Raw genomic sequence first — 18147 nt, forward strand, 5'->3', positions numbered from 1 at the left:
CGATTTTGGAAGTGTCTCAGACAAGTTGATATTATGGGCAAAAAGGTTGGCCAGCTACCGCAAGACAAGACATGAAGGACAGTGAATTGAATGAATATTTTGTTAATATGGGAGCATTTTATGAGGCAAACTCAGCACTGATACAATTTTATGACAATAACGAAAAACCTGGCCTTTTAGTTTCATAAAGTAATACCCGCAATGAATGAAACAAAATCTAGAGGTGTGGGATGCGATGATCTGAGCATTGACATGATTAGAACAATAATTCCATATGCCATCACAGCTATTACTCACCTTTTGAATGAACCTTTAAGGACTGGGGAATTCCCTAAAAACTAGAAGACAAGTATAGTTATCACTTTGCCGAAGAAACAAAGCCCTTCCAATGCAGATCAACTGTGACCAATTTCTATTTTACCAACTATGTCAAAGATTTTAGAGAAAATAGTTATTTACCAAATGGAAATATATATTCAAACAAATAGTCTGCTTCCTAGATTGCAGTCAGGTTTTAAGAAAAACCACAGTAGGTGCACTGCATTGGTGAATATGTTGACCTGTTTGAGGTGAGGGATAAGGGCAGGTGTAGCTCAGTCTTGTTAGATTACTACCAAACCTTCGACTCAGTCACAGTTTGATTCTTGCAAAACTAAAATACTTTGGTTTTTGTGGTGGTACAGTTGGCTGGTTTGTCTTATCTGGATTCAAAATTTCAAGTACAAATCTGGGCCCTGACATTTCTTCTGCTCTTCCAAAATCACGAGGGGTGCCGCAGGGAAGCTGTCTGGGTCCTGTGCTGTTTACTGTACACAGCAGACCTAACAGATTGTGTGAAACACTGCAATGTGCATGAATATGCAGATGACTGCCAGCTTCATTTTTCATATGGACCTAGTTCAACTAAGTTGGCTATTGTGAGAGCAAACTCTGATCTCAAGAGCATAAAGATGTGGTCAGTCAAGCATGGTCTCAAGCTTAATGCTGATAAACTCACAGTTCTTCACAACACACCCCTTACATTAGACGGAGCATAACATGCATGTTAAGGTTGAAGACCAAGCAATAGTGGTTTCTGGTGCAGTGAAAACGTATGTGTTGGTGTTACACTCGACAGTGAACTCAGCTTTTCTGACCATACAACCTTTGCTACTCACCGTGCACTTGGGAGGCTAAAATGGATGTACAAGCACAGGTTGGTTTTGCCAAAGGTAGCAAAGATCTGCCTGACTACACAATCTTTGATATTATTCTGCATACGTTAACAGCATTTTGAGGGTAGATATTGACAGAAAATGGCTGTCCTTTGTATTTATAATTTAGATAAATAAGACCACTAATCTGCCCATCAAAGTTATTCAGGATTGTTGCCTATGGAAACCGTATATAGGCTGCAGGCCTGCTACCTAATCCACTGTGTCCTGTCTCTTCCCAAAAGGACCATCAGCTTCACTTCCCTTGAGTAAGGCTCGAGATAGGGAGGAGAGGCTTTTCTTACTTTCCCCCTCTCTCCATTGTGATCTAAAATCACTCCAGCAGGCAATTAGGTTATTATTTTGATCTAGATTAAGTTTAAATTAATTAATTGCCATTATTATTAGATGACTGGAGTTGCTTGTACAGAGAAACGCTGGACTAATAAAGGCATTTTTTATTTGATTTGATATAAGAAATATCTAGTTTGATGATGATAAATGTAATTTCATAGCATCTGGCTTAGCGATAGCAAATTGGTCTTATGACGGCGACAAGATAATCATAAAATAAACAAATGTGTAAATAGAATCATACAACAATGTAACATGTGTAAAGAATTTGTGTGTATCTTTTAAGTACTTGACTAGTGTTTGGTACATTTTAACTGAACCAACGAACCCAAAACAGATGAAAGAAAAGTAACATGTCTTCCTATATAGGTACCTATGTGACTGATAATTTAAATCAAAACCGGTCTCACTACACTAAAACAAGAACTGTTAAGGTGCGTGTGTAATCATATATCTATCTTGAAATTTTGTATACAACTTGTTTTCCCAGGGTCTGTACAAATATTCTACAGAGCAGAAAAAAGATACCGCACTTGCCTATGTCCAGTTTGAGACAATTTCTGGCCGACCATCTTAAAATTGATTCAAGGATATCAATATGTGTCGCAGTTCTAGTGGTTTCTACATAAATTGTATTAAATCACAGTGAAAAGATCACACAAACTCGAACTAGCTTTCCAATATTAGTAAATCCCAATAACCCATAAACTTCCAGATTATTAAAACCCTAAAGCCGCTAGTAGTTCTATTTCTATCTCAGATTAACAAATATAATCTACTAGGATAAAGGATAACTAATTAGATCCAAACTCATTGAGTAGTTCCTAACTTATACATGTCACAACACTCTAGTATGATTTGTTTATTTTAACCTAGTTTGTAATTATGTTTAGGTTAGTTGGTTACCTGAAGAAGAGATCAGATTGCAGATCTCGAAACGTAGTGTTACTAATATTTTTGTATCACTGAACAATGGCAAATGTCCAGAAAAATCCTGTTTCTTTTCCATTTAAAAAAGCAAACTTCAAACAAAGTCACTAAATATATGTTCAATTAAAAACATACAAAACAATTACAATGCTGTCAACTGGCTTTAACTTTAACTACAATACCTAAAAAATAAATAAAATGTGCAGCAATGCACTGTAAAGAATGCAAATACGCACAGCTACAACATTACACCTTAATCACTATAAGATTTCAAATTTTGGAAATTTAATACCTAGTCTAATAATTAGGCCACACTCTGTTTTTGAGTTTTATTTCAAAACCGTCATTATTTGTGGTTGGCTCATGTACTTTGTTTTACTGAAAAAAGATTGAATATATAAATCTGAACAATTAAGTATCTTTTCATTTCTCTATTTCCCAAATTAATTTCTTATGAAGCGTAGATACTACACACCAAGGATATCAAGATCTCGATTTAAATGGATTTAAAATTATGCTAGTAAGTTTCCAGTAAAAACCCACTTCCACTCATTTTTTATGAAGAAACTATGCAAAAAATTGTTTGTTTTAAAATTCTCCGTTGCCAATTTTCCGTTCATCTCTTCAGACTTATATGACTCCAGATTCCACTTATATGAAGTCAAGTCTGTGACAGCAGCAGACTTCTGACGCTGCACTAAGTGGAAGATGAAACTGGAGCTTAACTCAACATTGAATTCAAAATTGCATTAACACTTGAGTAAATCGATCTTTAATCGATTTTGTTAGTCTAGCTCATAATCTATTCTCATTTATATCAATACTTTTACAATGACTGTCATATATCTCCCAACAAACCAAAAACTCCTTTCTGCTCACTGTCATTTTGCGTAGCTAATACAGATGAAATTAACAGAACTAACAGAACAGAATTAACAGAGAATAAACAGAATGGGAGGGGAAGACAAAACGCCATAGTATTTTTTTACAAACTAATTAGCCTAGTTTATTCTTAAACAGTAGATCACAAAATGGAAATAGTTTGATAAAAGTAGTAAATTTATTCAGTACAATGACTCCGAGTTGCATGACCTCGGCTTCTTCAGTTTCTCAATGTTTTTGAGGACGATGTCATGTAATGTGCAATAACGGTTGCGGATCTCACACATGACAAGCCACAAGCTAAGGTATTCTTTCTCGTCCAGCTCCTTCACAGCTCTCCGATAATCCTCAATATGAGGGTACTTGGCGACCTGCAACATTACACTAATATGTAACTGTCATCATATCACATGAAAAAGCATAAAGTAAGATACTTTTCTGCTACAATTCTGCAGCCATCATCAATGTGAGTGTATTTTGGGACCTACAACATTATAACATTTAACATGATAAAGCATAAAGGTAAGATTCTTTCCACCTCCTTCACAGCTCTCCAGTAATATTTAACGTGATAGTAATTGGCAAACTGGAACATTACATTCACATGTAATTAACATCACATGACTAGCTACAAACTAAGGCATTATTTCTCATCCAACTCCTTCAAGTTATGCGGTAATCATCAGTGTAAGTATATTTGGCGACCTACAACATTATAACATGGAACTGTCATCATATCACATGACATAGCACAAAGTAAGGTAAATAAATTCTTGTACACCTCCTTCACAGCTCTCCAGTAACATTCAATTTAATAGTACTTGGTGACCTGCAACATTCATCATAATGTAACTGTCATATATGACAAAGCAAAAAGTTCCTTTTTGCCCAGTTCTTTCATAACTATCCAGTAATAGTTCCAGTTCTATGTCGTACTTCTTGGTAAACTGCAATATTACATCATTGTGCAACCATCATCATATCACATGACAAGCCATAAAGTCAGGTATTCTTTCCTTTTACCTCAGTAGGGTTACGTTTTTACTGGTTTATATTTGCCAGTAGAATCTATACAAGGAACAGAAAAAACTTGTGTGTTATTCAAATTTGAGTAACTCGGAAGCGGCACATCACTAAGCCCAAATATCAAGATAATGGCTGGTAGATAGATCTGGATTACTGTGGAGGATGATTGTTGGAGTGAGTGAAGTTCCCTCAATACTAAAAGCCTTCCATAAGACTAAACATGAGAGTATGGTTTCTCTGCCCAATTTTGTCAGGAAGAGGCTGGAACATAGCTTCCCATTCTTCCAAAAGAATGAGAACGGCTATTATCCCTCCTTATGAGATCTCGACTGGAGACAGCCCCTAACCCAAACCTTACATGACCTGAATATCCTGTCATTATGGAAGCAGCACAAAAATAAGTGAAAAATAAGACTAAGTGCAATCAGAGAAACTATTATACTTTTGGAATGTTTCAAATGGGACATTCTCAAAAAACCCTCTTATAGCCTGTACTTGTCTCTTAGTGATTTTCATGTATGTACATAGCTTGCACCACAGCACTTCACCCATAATGAAAAGCTTTGAATGCCGTGACAAGTTAGCTATCTTCCCAGACAGAAGAGGTGTATGTAGAGGGCATATAAAAACTGGTTAAACAATATGACAAGTACTTGGATTTATATTGAACTATGTGGAGGAATAAAAAAGTGTAGTTTTATATTGTAAACAGTAAAATAGTTGTATATTTATATATGCAAGGTTTTATATGAAATAATTATTTCTGGACTGCCTTCGTAAACTGTGTTACTGAAAAAAGATGAGCATAGAAATAAGAACAATTTAGCATCTTGAACCTATTGGCAAATCAAAATCTTAGCACATTTAAAACCCAGAAGCAGAGTGGTTTGCAGTGGATGATAGTGCAACAGCAACAGACAGTCAGTGGCATGTATACATTTACTTAAGGCATTTTTTATTGCACTAGTTAATATTTTAAAACATATTTTTATACAATGTTAATACATTTATTAGATAAATAAATCGCTTACTCCCATAAGCCAGAGTTATTTGCAGTAGCAGATGGAAACCACAAAACACCAAACCCAGCTGAGAGCATCCTAACGCATTCTGGTGGAAATGTCATGAAATATAATTGTTATTGCTAAACGAAGAACAGAGAACACAGCATATGTGCCTTTCACCCACAATGGGTTAAATTTCTGTCTCCAAAATTAATTCCTCATAAAGCCCAGATTTTACCACTCACATGTAATGCTATCAAGACCTCAATTACTTCAATCAATTTAAATGTATTGTGAATTTGTTAATGCAATTAAATTTCCAATGTTAGAACACTTTCGTTCTGCCAGGATAATATAACAAAATTGTTAACACCTGCAAACGGATATTTATTTATTGCAGTTGAAGTGAGTCAAACAATTACTTGTTGGCCCTGCTGATTTATATCTAGATGCATACTACATCTTTTTCAGTGGTATAACTAGATCTTGGATTTGAGAGGTAATAAATCTGACAGAAAAGCACATCACAGCAGAGGGTATAGAACCAGTCTTAATAAAACTAAATTTAAATAAATAACATAGGACTACTTCAAAGTAAAACATTTAACTGCTGTATTCGAAGAAGTTGGGCTGCTTTACATGTCTAATTTTCTAAATTTTTTTAGGGGACATTTTATTCTCCTACTACCCCCAAAATAGTTATGCCACTGTTTTCTTTGATCAATAAATCAAAACTATTAGAGCCATGACTAAGATATGTCCAACGGATTACTCTTGATCACTTTTTGTGCACATACAAAATTCTAATTTTAATTAATTTATACTAATTTGATCTCATTACGTACTTATTTAAACATCAAGAAATTTAAAATTGAATCACAATTAATTATAATAATATGATTCCAGGACAAAAACTGATAGAATTATAGGATATTATCATCCAACCTTTTGGCGTCAGCAGTATTTGAATCAGACCATACGTGAAAAGTGGTGCTGTACAAACATAGCCAACCTTGCTGGCCGACTGGATTTTGAAAAGTAGATATTTTCTTATAGAAAACTAAATTACCAATAATTTCAGCCAATCAAACAAAACTTTTTTAACTGATTAAATATTTCGTTAACCTTGGATCAATTGGACCCTGTTTTTCATACAAACATTACTATGACCTATTGTAAAATAAACACAGAATTAAGTATCTACCAAATATTAATTCTTGAATTGAATGGTTTCTATTTCTATATTTATTCAACAAAATACATGAGTTATATACAAGAATGATGTTAAGGTATTTCATCTAGTCACTTCTTAACACTTTCAGTGCCGACGTCATTTGACGTTGCGCATGGAATTCTATAACTGCTAATGTCTTTAGACGGCACCGACTTTAACAGTAATAAAAATGCATTTAAACATATTTGGACTACGGCATTGAGTCATTTGCTATTTCCACTTATTTCTTACTCTATGAATTATTATCTATGAAATGTTGTTTATGATCTATGAAATCTGCAATATCGGAAAAAAGTGATTGTTTACGAACTTGTCGTCGCATTGGCCATTTGTTGTCGTTCTGCTATCGTACTGCTAATTCGTCATCTGCATTGTTATTGTTTTGCTTGCTTTTACTTTAAGTTTACAACGATTGTTTTGTGAGTAAATACAATGAATCGTGACAGTATCAATCGTGAAGACAATCAAACGCTAGAAGAGTTATTCATATTTTAAAGTGACAGTGAAATTTATTCCAATATCACAAAGATGATGATCCTGATTTTATTACCAATGGACTTTTTGGAAATGCAAGTAATTTTTTTGACATTATTTCTTTCCTCAAATAACATATATAAGCAAAATAGTAATAAAAACTTGTATTATGCTCTTTGATAACTAAAACACAATCAGGTAAAGCTGCAAGAAGAGCCACTTCCTATCAGTGTAGCGAGTAAAAAATTGCCATTTTCAAAGAACTATGTTTCAAGACTTTCCACACTAAAAAATATTTTAAAATAAGTGGGTCTCAATTGTAAATATGTGTAGCTATAGTGACAGTAATAACAATGCTGAATACGGTGGTTTTTTGTTAACTTTTTATTTTAAAAAAATCTTATGTTTTTAAGTTATAAAACAAGACTTTCTGTTTGAAAATATTTATGCATGAGCATTTGCATTTGCATTTGTGTAGAAAGAGGAAGTACTCAGCTTTAAAAAAATGTAGGTTCCATGTTTTGTTTTATTTATTTCAAAAACAATAAAAGGACGACAGTGTAAGAAAATTGGACAAAATAGGAGGCAGCAGTGAAAGTGTTAAGGCATCTGAATATTTCAAAATAAAATTTCAAAAATATTTACTTGATTGTCCATTGATTAGTTTTTATTTTACTTTAAGACACTGTTAAAAATATATTTAGATTTAAAAATATGATTTTATAGTCACGGAACAGTTTAATTGATTAATTACATAATAAAAATATTATATTATATACATATATATATATATATATATATATATATATATATATATATATATATATGTATATATATATGTATGTATTATTTAAAATAACATTGTTAAATTAGTAAGTAAGTACCGGTACTCATTAAAACTGTCCTGTGATAGTAAAATCGTATTTTTAAATCTAAAAATATGAGCAGTTCAGACATATTCTTGTACTTTAAGCGTCTATTGCACTTATTTCTAACGGGAGCGTGTCAAGTTCGCGAATTGGCCAAGATTGTGAATGACTGAATGGTAACGCTGTAAATGAAGAAGCACATAGATTTGTATTTTGAAATGAAAAATATAGATGTCTGTGCAAGACAAAACTTAGCAAAATACAACGTTATATAAAATAATAATTTGTAGTTTATATTTCGTGTAGCAAATGCTCATGAAAATTGTTAATATTTATTTAATATTCAACATTATATTAAAACTACTGGAAATATATCATTTAAAAAGATTTTGCTAGAAAAAAGACTACTTATTATTCATTAATTCCTGATGATAAAACCAAACAATTAAATTTTTAACAAGCTACATAAAATTATTTATATTTTGATACACAAATCATTTAATTAGGCAGAAATTACTTTTATTATATTTAAATAAGTGACAACCTTTTCAAATAAATTCTAATTGTCTATAATTTGGTGGAATAAAAATTTTTTATTCCATGCTATAATAATAAAATAAAATAATTAACGTAAACAGCACATAATTGTTAACCATTTAGGGGACCATCCAATTGTATGTACACAACAGAGAATCATATTGCAATATCTTTGTTATATTAAAGCAACTGCATTGTAACTAAATCTTTACTAATTACTAATGTAATTACAGTAATAAAAAATAAATAATCGTCTTGGTGCACCATATCATAAGCTAATAAATAATGTAATTCTAATTATGAAAAGTAAATAGTAATTAATATTTTGTAGGCCAGTATGTAATTGGTGCACCAAAGCATAAACAATTAATATGTGTGTATGTTAAAGCGTTACCATTCGATATTTCACGAACTTGACACGTTCCCTTTCTAAAATTGTGTGGGTAACTACCGTAATTGGGCTTGGTAACACTGCAATATAGAGAATGACAGTACTGCAGTATTTGTGCTCCAAACAGGTACTGGGAGAACTGGAGAATAGGCCTGGAGTATTCCTTGCTTCGCGTATCAGGCTTGCCTAAAAGGGATCCCAGAGCCTTCTCTTCTCTGGGTTTTTATCTGTAGCCAGTAGTATTCCTTTTGGCCACTGGTCACTCTCATCTCGTTTCTATCACCCAACCATCAAACTCCTCTTTATCACATCCCCATCCCCTTTACATTATCTCCTTCTCTGAGGGATGCCCATGTTGCTCTCCGAATGAGTGAGACAGGACCGGAGTCCTACGACTGTTCTTAATATTTACGAACAGTCCTACGACTGTTGGCCGCCAGATCCAACTCTCTTTGCTGCGGGTCTACCCCAGGTGAACTGTGGTTTGGGAAGTAGCGCATCCCAAACTAGGGGAAACACCTGGCTGACAGAGGAGGAGCTAAATAGGCTCCAAAAAAAGATAAGCACAAAAAGCATTCAGCCGTTCTCAAAAAATGGCACTGGTGACAAAAAATTTCAATGTAAAGAAGATGAAATAAAAAAGAAAGAAATTTGATGATGAGACCCCATCCACAACAGATAATGAAGTAATATTACAGGAAAGAGATACAGTGAGAGTGGAAATATTCAATGAAGTTTACAACAGAATTGTTTCTAATTAAAAATAACAGCCAAAGAAAACTTCAGCATATTTTAAGCATTTTCCAGAATTTATTTGTGTTCAAGATGGTCAACTTTTAAGAAATCACCTAAAGAATCTATCTGAAGATTATTCAAATGTGATTGTCAATGTCATTATTGCTAGATGAGTTAAAATACTTTTGTGACTTCCTGAATATCTTAGAAGAAACCAATGCAAAAAGAAGGCCCACCATAGGTAAAGGAACAAACGTAAACATGAGTAAGAAATGTCTAGGAAAATAGTATAAGCCTGTAGTGAAAACCAACGCGTTCACTGGGAACTTTCTCAATCTAGAAACTACCTTGAAAATGTTTCTTATAATTCCAATATCCAGTGCTTCGGTGAGAGATCCTTTAGTGATTTGAAGAGAATAAAACACTATCTTTGCACGACTCTTTCAGAAGATCACCTGAATGACTTGGCAATTCTCTACATTGAAATTGTCTCTTTGAAAAATATCATCCGTGACAAACTGATAAGACCCTTTTGTTGCTCAAAAAGCCAGAAAAAATATATTTAGCGCTTACTTCACAAAATGTAAATATTAAGAACTAGCTGTATTCAGCGGCTCACATGCTTTTCGTAAGCTTTACCCATGTATGAGCACTTCTAGTAGGAGTAAATTATATTTCTAACGCAGATGTAGAGTTTGCCATATTGACACAATCAAGAAAATCTGTCAAAAGAGTATGTTTATAGCCATTGTACATGTATATGTGAAGATTACATTTCACTTTATTATAAAGTGTTCTAACACTCAAGCTTTAAGTTCCACCAGAAATGTATTTTACAGACAAATATACATCATAACATAGCGCCTTGAAATAGCGTTTGGCTATTTAATATACATAACTGTCTCGTAGTTGCAGTTTGTAATGCGCAGGCACTTTCAAAACTTTTATGTTTTGCAGCACTGGTCTGGTGGCAAGTTACATCAATGGGCATAGCATATTTCCTTCTGCGTGGAAAAAATACATATACATACCAATCTTCATAATGATCAGTCAAATAGTTTCGAGTTTATTAATGTATCAATATACAAACATTCATCCTCTTTATATATATATATATATACAAGTAGATAGTAATATGGGGTTCCTGGCGCACTTTCGGAGCCAACCGAAAAGCAATGTAAAATACTGTTCAATGTACCATAAAGGAAGCTGAGAAATAACACAGCAAATCTCAATGAAAAATTAACCGAATCTACAGTCGTTCGTCTCCAAAAGCGATCGGTACATTACTCTGTGGAATGAAAAATTAACCGAATCTGAGCTTCTACTTTCTTTAAGCTGTGCTTTGTAAAATGTTTGTCAAATCTGCTACGAATAAAGGAAAAATCTTCGAAATCTTAATAAAATTTAATCAATTTAAAACATTTTTACTAAAAACATACTTTAATAAAAAAACTTTTCTACTAAATAAACAACATGAACTCACCAAGCTCTCTTCAGTTTCTAGCATTAAAACAGTGCAACAAAGATGAATTCAGTGAATTGCCGGTTTATTCTCAACAACAGTTGATACCGTCTTTAAATGAAACAGAATTAAAAGAACTTGTAGAATCTTTTGCAGAAAAAACGTCTAATGGAGTGTTTTACTATCGGCAAAAAACTAAAAAAGTAAGGGATTACATATTTAATATAATTACGAAAGATATTGAAAAGAAAGTAAAAAAATAAACAAACAGAGAGTTTTCATCGTTTTTTTATGACATTTTTCCCATATTATACGTTCTTTCAAGATAATCAAGACTTAATTGATGAATTTCTTAGGAATTTTTGTGAGTATCAAGATTTATCAACACAATTATTAAAGAGCATTATAGAATTTTTCTTATAGAATATAGCCACATTTTGTGTGAAACAAAAGTATTACTGTAGATAATATTCCATGTGATTCCTATGAAGAAAGACACCAACTATGGTTATCAAAACAGTACTATGACGTGGGGAGGGACTGCAAGTTTTAGAGTTAAGACTTTATTCTACAAAGTTAATTGTTATAATTTCTTTATCTTTTATAGTCTTCTTTCCAGTAACAATCAAGTGTAATTTTTCATTTTTGTTTAATTCTTTAATCTTTTTCTCATCCAAAACAGTCAAAAATCTGTTCGGTAAGTGTTACTTTACAATCTTCCAACTCGGCAATTATTGTAAACCCGAATTTATCTTTCATTTTCTCCAAATTCAAGATTCTATGTTTTCTTCCTTTCTTCCAATTCATTTAACTTCTTATACTCTTTAAACTTACATTCTCCAATATCATTTAACTCTTTCAAGAACTCCATTTAAATAGAAAAAATTTAAAGACGGAAAAAATGAAATTTGCTAACAATACACTCGAGAAGTCGGGGAGAATGTGAGTAAAACCGCATTCTTTTCAAGAGGTTCTTCGTTTTTAATTTCTCCAAATGTACTATAAAATCATCGAGGATTTCTGGTTCAAAATCATAAACAAATTCAACAATCCAGATAATGAAAAAATACAGGTAATATCTTTTTCATAATAAACGTGTGTATCGATACCTACAAACCTAATGTATTCTTTGAAAAGGAAAATAATTTGTCAATGGTTCCAAGAGATAAGTAAAAATTTTTATTCTGTTTTCTAAATTCTGTAACAAAATTTTGTTTTGCTTCTTGTCTCCATATTGCAATTTTTGTAAGCAGGTTATTCAAATGTGTTAATTTATTTCGAAATTTCTTAGGTTTTAGGTCTTTCTAACAAAATTAAATTACAACCTCTACAAACTAAATATCTTTTTTATCGATAATTTCTCCTCTATTAGAACACTTGTAACAGTTGGCATTATACTCTTCCATTTAAACAAAAAGATTTTTTTATAAATGGAGATTATGGAACTAAGTCTGCCGAGATATAAATTTTTTTCTGCGCAAAATGTTTGTGTTTACATTTCTACAACAGAGATAAATAAGAAATAATTTCATTCTATTGTACAACTATTTAGGATATTATGTGTACGATTATAAAGATTATTCCGGAAGAAATCGAGATATTTTTCATCAACGAAAGAGTATATTTTTGAAGTTTTAGAAGGAATGAAAGAGAATAATATGAACATCATCAAATTATTGTAAAAGACAAAATGAATGATTGTGTCTTTGGTGTAGTGTTGTTAGTGTGCGTGTTTGCGCTATGGGGAATCACATCACATTCAACTTCTACGGTGTCCTATTGTTTAGAGACTTGGCCCTTGCACTGCTACTGTCCAACCAAGTTAATGGCTAGGAGCTGTAATTCGGGTCTTTAGACTCTGGAATTTTTTTTGTTTTCCCCAAGTCTCAATTTTCTTTGGTAACTACTGTGTAGAAGTTGATGGAGAGATACAATTTGGGAATTTGTGTCGGGTGTTTTGTAAGTGTAATGTTGTATTAATGAACGATGTGAATGAAAATGTAATGAACGAATTAAGGAAGAGAAGGAATTAAGGGAATGAAGTGGAAAGGTGAGGAAGCAAATGGCGCGCCAACCACAGTTGTCATTACTCGGCTTGTTCTATAGTCATTACACTATGGCCACTCGTGTAAAGACTTGTCCCCAACCACTGAACGACAACCATGTCTTCCTCAATAAAAAGCGCGCCTGAAGCTCTGGGATTTTGAACCCAGAACCTCAGGCTTTGAAGGCAAGCGTCTTTACCAACTGAGCTACGGAGAGTCTCGAAATTATAAGCTATATCTCTGCTATATAAGTTGTTCAATTAGGAGTGCTAGTTTACAAATTTATTAATAATTTTATATTTCAAAAACCACTCAACCGATTTTAATGAAATTTGGTACACATATAGTAAATACTTAAACTCTTTCGACTTAACTTATCCATAAGGGTGAAATCATCCCCTATTTCTTAATATTCATAAAAAAATAAAAAAAATTATCAGAAAAATCTGAAAACTTCAAAAAACAAGCGAGTTCAACTTAAAATTTCATGAAAATAAACAAAATTTTCAAAAACTACCCCAATCATCCCTTATCTTAAAACTCTTATATCTCGAGAACTATTGGAGCTTTTTTGCTGAAAATTTGTATATAGGATCAGTAAATATTAAAGTATTTTTTAAAATCATAACTTCCGGTCCAACCCTTAAGATGACCTTGGAATAGTTTTTTGTTAATATCATCCCCATTTTTTTAAGATATTCTTTTGAAATTAAAAATGAATACTTATATCAATGTCTTTTACAATTCTGTAAAGTTTTAAAAATTATCCGATGAATAGTAGTGGAAAATAACGTGATTTTTACTGGAATTTCTCTAATATCGTTCTTAATCACATCATAGGCTAAAAATTTCTCAGAAACCACAACCACATAACAAATCGCGTTTGTAAACAGCTTTTTGAAATCCCATATTGATAATTATATCGTTCTTTGAACCAGAAATTATTTGTCAAACTCTTTGTTGTATCAATGACATAAATAGGTCTATTCGCTAAAAATTCTTTAGGATTGTAATACATTTTCCTTATTATTACAGTAAACTTTCTTAAAATCTTGATACATCTGATACATGATTCTGAAAAAGACCTCCGGAAATGTTTAAATTTTGTAATTCCATCTGGATAATAAGAACCGTTCAATTTTACTCTGATATTTTTTTACATTCAAACTATCAAACTTTGAAGGATTTTTTCTCTTGATTATTTCTGTCTATCTGTTTGAAAACCTATGATAACGAACTTGGGATTGAAGATATTTCTTATAAATATTTGTGATATCGAACGAATAAGTTGTTCCGGAAATACCTTTTTGTTCAATACATTGCCAATCTAGAAAATTAAACATAATGTTTTGACTTTTTGTAATTTCATCAATCAACCTAATTTTACTGTGATTTTATAATCAATCATTGGAACTCTAATAAAAAAAATCTGTAATTGTTATTTTTCCATCAACAGGCATAACATTTCCCAGTTGCAGTCTTCAGAATCACAATCATCGTCTTCTGCTCTTATAAAACTTAGATAAAAATCCTCCTTTATAGATCGGAATAGTAACATTTTCAAAAAATCCTAATCCAAAATGAGATAAATTTCCAGCTGCTTCAAAAACACAAATTTAAAATCTGATTCAAAGCCATTAGAAGTTTGAGAAATAACATCACTTTTTTGAATACGAAATAGTTCCTTTAATTGTGCTTAATTGGCCACAGTTTTCGACTTCTTCTATCAATTTATTGTGTTTTCTTACTTCAATCTTAGAAAATAAAAACGGTATAAAATTATCGATTAATTCTAAACATTATCAGTTCCAAGATATGCTTGACCATCTTGTTTTGTTAAAGTTCCAGAAATATAAAACTGGAAGTTAGACGAGCAAAAGTTATCTCCAAAATCAATATTAAACTCAGTTCTTTTATTCGGTTCATTCAAATGTTGTTTACTAATTGGATAGAAATTTTTTAAACTCCGCCCTTTCAATATCACTAGCATATTTTCTGTTAGTCCGCCATTTAATAAGAGAAAAATTTAGAAATTTTAAACATCGTGTATCATTTTTTCATCGATCTAATGTACGTTTTTATAAGAAAAGATATAAATTTTAGTAAAATTAATTAAAAAGATTAGAGTCATTTTTAATGATCTACTTCGTCATATTCAGGATTCTCTTCCTTAAATTTTGCGATCTCGGTCACATATTTCAATTAAAATCTGCACAGGATAGTAACCGCTATCTATAATATTGTTCCAATCAACTGTATCTTTATTTTCATCCAAAAACTTTATACTCAAGTGTTGATAGAGACAAAGAACAGACATATGATCTTTTAATTGATAAATGTATATTTTCTTGAAATGAACTCTGATGATAAAGTTTGATATTTAGCAATGTTATACCAATTCAATTTGTTTACGTATAATCTCATCATATCTTCGGATAATTCATATTTTGAGAAATGTCATCCCAATGTTCTTTTTTTCAAATCTCTTTCGTGTTGCATGATAAAAAGATCGAAAGCACTGTAATGTCCCGCCATCTCTATTTATTAAGAAAAAATTTCAAAATCATGTTTTTTATAAATTGGCTCTTTTTTTGAGTTACATTCTGCACATTTTCCAGATATTCTCTTAACTCCATTGATGTTTGCATAGTATTTTTATATCATTTGTTGCAGTTTTTTCTTTACATCTCACACACACTAATATATGAGCGCCATTTATATAAGGAAAATTAGTCATCATAGCCGCCTAATCCATTAAATCTTGTTATCAATATTTTCAAAAGTTTTATTAACATCTTCTTTAAATTTATTAAAGTTTTTCTTCTAGTTTATTTACTTTATCGAGATATAAAGAGTATCGATCTTCTATTCTTTTAAGTAAATTCATTATTATGTGTTATTTGCTCATTTAAACGTGTACCAAAAATTTTCAAAAAATGTTTATTTTCTCATTGAAATGTGTATCAAAATCTTCCAGAATTTTGTTAATTACTTCACCAACTAATACCATTAAACACTATTTTTATATGTATTAAAGTTTTCTTCTAGTTTATTTACTTTATCAAGTAATTCACCAACATCGTCTACTGATCTTTTTACTTCTCGCTTCAAGTTTTTCCATAGACTTCTGTTGTGTAAAATCTTTAACATGCTGTTTATGACTCTCATAATTTTGTTTTAGTTCATTAAACATTTTAATAGGATCTTCTAAGTTGAATCATTACAACAACATCAAATGGAATTAATTCCTTTACTAACACCGCTAATTCTTTTTCCTTTAAAATCTAAGGCTTTTTTAACATTCGGATCATGTAAATCAACAATATCGATGTTTTCTGATAATTTTAGAGGTTTTAAAATTTGTTCTTTAACAACAACATCATGTTTGTCAATACCAGGTCGAACACCGACAATTCTTTTCTTATTAGCCAAACTAACATAATTCTTTTCAACTTTGATCGCTTCAGTGAATTTCATCAGCTTTTTCGATGTGAGACATTAAATTGGTAAATAATTTTTTTACACCATCATCAACTTCTTTTTCCAATGTTTTTATTTTATCAGCAACTTCATTTGAACTCATGAAATTTTGCAAGTTTGTTATCATATTCTGCTTTAAAATCTTCAATCTCGACAGCAAACATATCTGAATCTGGAAGGTTTTGTAATAAATTTTCTAACTTGTTATCAAACTCATTTCTCAAACTATCCAAAATTCAAACTATTATCTACATTTTGAATAATTTGTGTTTCCAAATACGTCAAAAATATTTTGTGAATCCATATTTATTAAGCAATTAAATTTGTTAACAACTTCTTTAAAATCTTTACCAGTACTCAGTTCATTCAAAACAAAAACACATAAAATGACCACAAAATTGGGGATCTTTATAGTCTTGAATCTGAGAATCATTGTAGTAGACGCTTGATTTTTTCAAATATTTAATCAATTCTATAGGTGGTTTGTCCTCAATTCTTCCATACGAATCAAAAAATAATCATTCTTATCTTTTTTATAATAACAAATCCAATGCGTTCCACTTCCCATAAATCGAGTCTAAATTCACAATTCCACATTCAAATTTCTTAACTTTTTTCCAGGTAATGTATCTCTCATGAAGATTCCTCTAAAAATGTTTAAATATTTTGCAGATTTCTTCCAATTCCCCGAATGTTAAAGGTTTAAATTTTTTTTTCAATGTTTGATTTCATTCACGTAATTCAAAGTTTTTTCATCTAATCAGATCCTGTAACATCTTCCAACTCTTTATCTAACCAATTTAAAATGTTTCGAACAATAGGAATCACATCCTTTTTAACGATTAGGAGCAGCTTTACGAACATAAGGAACAACATTTTTAACAACTGGAATATTTTCTCCAAAATCTAATAAATCTTTCAAAAGTCCACCATTTTTAAGTTCTTTTCAACTGATTATAAGAAAATTCTATTCTGGTTCCTTTATTGTTTTTCTTATGTTTTTCGAGTTTATTGTATTGTCTATTTGTTTTAAAAATATCTTATCTTCGCCATTTTTTTTAGTTGATTTTATTTTAAATTGAATACTAACGGGTATTTCTTCTTAAAAGCGGATTTTATTTTTTCTTTCTGATTTTTGCTGAAGTTTACGTTCACCCTCCATTTATATAGTTAAAATTTCAAGTTCTCTTCGATTCCCCATTCCTAGTTTTTCTCTTCAAAAACATTGCTCCCAGTGTTGGAAGCGCAACAAATCTTTCACCTAAACTAGCATCTTTTGATAAAAATCTATCCATTGCCTTATCTTGCAAAACTTTTATCTGCGATATGTCTGGAATTTGTGTCTCTATGTTTTGCATAAAAATATCGTGTTCCATAGCAGCTTGATCTAATTTATTTATACCAGGATTCTCCTCTTTTTAGTCTTTTTTCGAGTTTTGTGCCAGGCCCCAGATACTGATAAGTTGGTACGTGTAATTCAAAAGGTAAATTGTTGATAAAATCATTCAAAATCCACTACCCTCAATCA

The 18147-nt window shown here is 31.5% G+C and overlaps 1 protein-coding gene across 3 annotated transcripts in view; it reads right to left on the minus strand.

The window, feature by feature from the left end:
- Nucleotides 1–3455: 3455 nt before the first annotated feature.
- LOC124365807 (proteasome activator complex subunit 3-like) overlaps nucleotides 3456–18147 on the minus strand; it is a 52435-nt gene continuing 37743 nt past the window's right edge. For all 3 annotated transcript variants that reach the window (XM_046821833.1, XM_046821832.1, XM_046821834.1), the window contains exon 5: nucleotides 3456–3730. In XM_046821833.1, coding sequence (XP_046677789.1) covers nucleotides 3542–3730 — 189 coding nt within the window. In that variant the 3' untranslated portion in view covers nucleotides 3456–3541. The remainder of the gene's footprint in view (nucleotides 3731–18147) is intronic.

This window comes from Homalodisca vitripennis, chromosome 7 (assembly GCF_021130785.1).
Source record: "Homalodisca vitripennis isolate AUS2020 chromosome 7, UT_GWSS_2.1, whole genome shotgun sequence".
Taxonomy (NCBI): domain Eukaryota; kingdom Metazoa; phylum Arthropoda; class Insecta; order Hemiptera; family Cicadellidae; genus Homalodisca; species Homalodisca vitripennis.